Source organism: Rhagoletis pomonella, unplaced genomic scaffold, assembly GCF_013731165.1.
Source record: "Rhagoletis pomonella isolate Grant_MI unplaced genomic scaffold, Rhpom_1.0 Rhpom_scaffold_00004, whole genome shotgun sequence".
Classification (NCBI taxonomy): Eukaryota; Metazoa; Arthropoda; class Insecta; order Diptera; family Tephritidae; genus Rhagoletis; species Rhagoletis pomonella.
The window spans coordinates 26,274,376-26,277,411 of record NW_023458558.1 but is presented as its reverse complement, the minus strand read 5'-3'; the positions used below and the strand labels follow the sequence as shown (position 1 = coordinate 26,277,411).

The window sequence follows — 3,036 nt, the reverse complement described above, 5'->3', positions numbered from 1 at the left end:
AAGACATATTTGAAACCAATGGACTTCCTTATGACAGTGATAACGAGGATGATGATGATAGCGAGGATGAAAATAATGATGGCGACGAGACTGTTGATGCAAACATAGCAAATAATTATTTTGGCGAAAGTAATAGTGCGATGTGTGTAGTGTGTTTGGTTTCAAAGCCAAATATATTAGGGGTATTCTCCAAATCTTGCAAAGCCATTGCACGTAGCAGGGATTGCACGGATTGCATAACTTGCAAATACACAACAACAAAATAAATGGGAAACACCATTTCCTATCGCTGCAAAATATGCAACGTCGAAACCCATGTATATGTTTTGCAAAAAAGCATAGCAAAATAAATGCGACCCTGTGCTATTTGTTTTGTTGCTGGAATTGCTACATATTTCTCTCATTCCTCTCATCTCGCTCACTTCATTTTTTTTGCTGTATCTTGTTATTGTATTTGATACAGAATTTTGCTGCTTGCTACCTATATATGCATGCTACCACTTTGCAATGGGGTGCTCTCGTACTCTTTCAAATGTGGAATAGTATTTTTGCATTTCGTGCAAACCTTGCATTGTGCAAGACTTCGAGAATACCCCTATTATTTTTGCCATGTCGGCATTTAAAAATTTGCTCGAACTGTCATAATGAGCTAAAAGTTAGCGCAGCTGAAAACTTTCTGAAATGCCCTCTATGTAGAGCTATAGTTGTTGAAAATTTAACTGTATTTACATAACTTATAGTTCAATATAATTTAAAAATACGTTTTTTTTTCCTTCCAAAATATATTTTCTTAAAGTTCTAAGAATTTTAATTCGGATTGTTAGGCCTTCTTTCATTGTGCGTTATTTCATAATGAAAGAAACCCTAACAATTAAGACTTTCTTTCATTTTTAAAATTAGGCTCCTTCATTTTTAAAGTTAGACGTTCTTTCACTTTCTTGTTAGGCGTTCTTTTTTAGGCATTCTTTCATTTCGAAAAATTAGGCGTTAGTTCGTTAGGCCTTTATTCGCTGAGCCGTGTCAGGTTTGTACAATGATTGATGGAGACTGATCACATCAGATATAATCGATAGCAAAATACGTTAATCGATAACCCGTCAAACAGCTGTTGGCTAGATGACAAAAGCATTTGGAATAACACAAATCGCCCCAATAGTTGAGTTTGTTTACTTTTTAAAAATGTTGAAAAGATCCAAAAATTCCAAATGTCTACGACCACCTTCTCCACCAACCGTAGAAGAAATCCTCAAAGATGCAGAAACATTTCATGTTGAGCTGCATACAGAGCCAGATAAACGGCAATCGCCGAATACCGATCGACAACAGCATGATTGGTGGACGCGTTTCGAGCAAGCAGCAGCAGATCAAAAGAGTTTGATTATGCTGGACAGTGAAATTAAGAGCTACAAACTTAAGTTAGAATCGACAAAAATGGAATTGGAAACGGAAGCTCAGTTGTTGAAAAATGCTATTGAGGGGCAATGTGAGCAAATCGATGAGGTTTTGTCAAACGGTAGTTGGTAAAAATATCAGTATATTTTACTAATAAGGAGTAGATGGGATTGCGTGTCGCACGATTAAATCATCCTCAAAATTTTTATTACACACTAGAATTTATAAATAAAGTTTACACATGTAAAAAGATCAAGGGAAATGTTTAGTTATTTGTACAACGATTTTTGGTGGGGGCGGAGGGAAAGGATCCGTGACCCCAAATCCCCCTAAACGAAAGAGGTTGGACCGCGCTTTATGAAAAGTCATCCCTCCCACCCCAAACAGACATCTTGGGAGATGTTTGAAAATAGGGGAAATTGGAATTTTTGCAAGAGGATTATAACGCTCACTTACAAGTCTATTTGGCGCTGGTAATAAAAATTTTGTAACCGGTAAATAAAAGTTGCGTTCCCCAACTTTTCTGGGTTAAAACCTGTAAAACTGTCAAAAGGCAAAAGAAGCCAGAGAACCGAGTACGGGAACGCTTTCTGGTAAATTCCTGTAAATTCTTGCAACTTCTTGCGAGTTAGGGAACGCAACTAAAGTTCCTCTCAAATTTTAAACCTCTTCGCATTTTGTGTACTCTTGTAATCGGTAAATTTTGTTACCATCTCATAAGCTGGTAACAAAGTATTGCCCCATGAAATATGCAATGCCAGAATTTCCACAATTCTTCATAGCTGAATATTTTAACTGGATTTTCGGTAACGTGCAGAATAGACCTGTTAGTAGAATTTTCCTTTCTGTGTTTCAGCTATTAAACTTGCAAAAAATACCATATTTCAAACTGAAATTATTAATAAATTAGTGCGCATGTATACCAAATTTGGTCGATATCGGTCAAGTAGTTTTTGAGGTACGCACATATCATGCCACCCCCATTTTCCTAAAATTTAATGAAAAAACCACTTATTTGCTAAAGAGCGATTGTATAAATTTTGAATAAATACTGATGAATTTCTTAGCCACACTGCTCAAAAAAACTGAAAGTCCGGTACATAAACACTATTAATTCAGGGCTGTAAATTCACCTAGCTTCGACAAATTTTATGCGATTGCCCTTAAATGAGCTGTAAACAAGCTGTGCGAGCAAAATTGAATTATTAAATTAAAGAGTTTTACAGAAAAGACATCAATAAAGCTATGCTCATCACAATTATGAGTTTAAGAGGAGGAGAAGTACATGAGCGCGGCCTCAATCAGGCGACATTCAAAGGATAATTCCAATTCTCTAGAGCTACCGCGTGCACTGTAAACAAAAGTCAATGCTTTCAAGGTTTTTCTTTTATTATCGTTTTGATATCGTGATATGAACCTCTTCGTTCAACTTCATTACCTCCGCTCATAAAAGCTTGTGCAACAAAAATGTACTCGCCTGTATACACACTTTGTAGCAACTGCAGCTGTCAGTTGCTATCTGTAACATCGTTTTGGCAACTAGCCAACGCAACTGATTTCGATTGCTATCCATAATCGACCCATTAATTTCAGATAGTAGTACACTTTGAAATTGTGGAAATTATCGATACTCAAAAATTGAAA

The 3,036-nt window shown here is 36.3% G+C and overlaps 1 protein-coding gene across 1 annotated transcript; it reads left to right on the top strand.

Annotated features, from left to right (window-relative positions):
- The first annotated feature begins 1,121 nt into the window (after positions 1 to 1,121).
- LOC118738437 lies at positions 1,122 to 1,642 on the top strand. The gene has a single exon (XM_036469374.1). The coding sequence runs from the start codon at positions 1,180 to 1,182 to the stop codon at positions 1,522 to 1,524; it is 345 nt and encodes a 114-aa protein (XP_036325267.1). The 5' UTR covers positions 1,122 to 1,179; the 3' UTR covers positions 1,525 to 1,642.
- Positions 1,643 to 3,036: the final 1,394 nt, after the last annotated feature.

Excerpts from the sequence above, each read along its gene's own strand:
- LOC118738437 (XM_036469374.1), top strand. The coding sequence starts at position 1,180 with ATGTTGAAAAGATCCAAAAATTCCAAATGTCTACGACCACCTTCTCCA.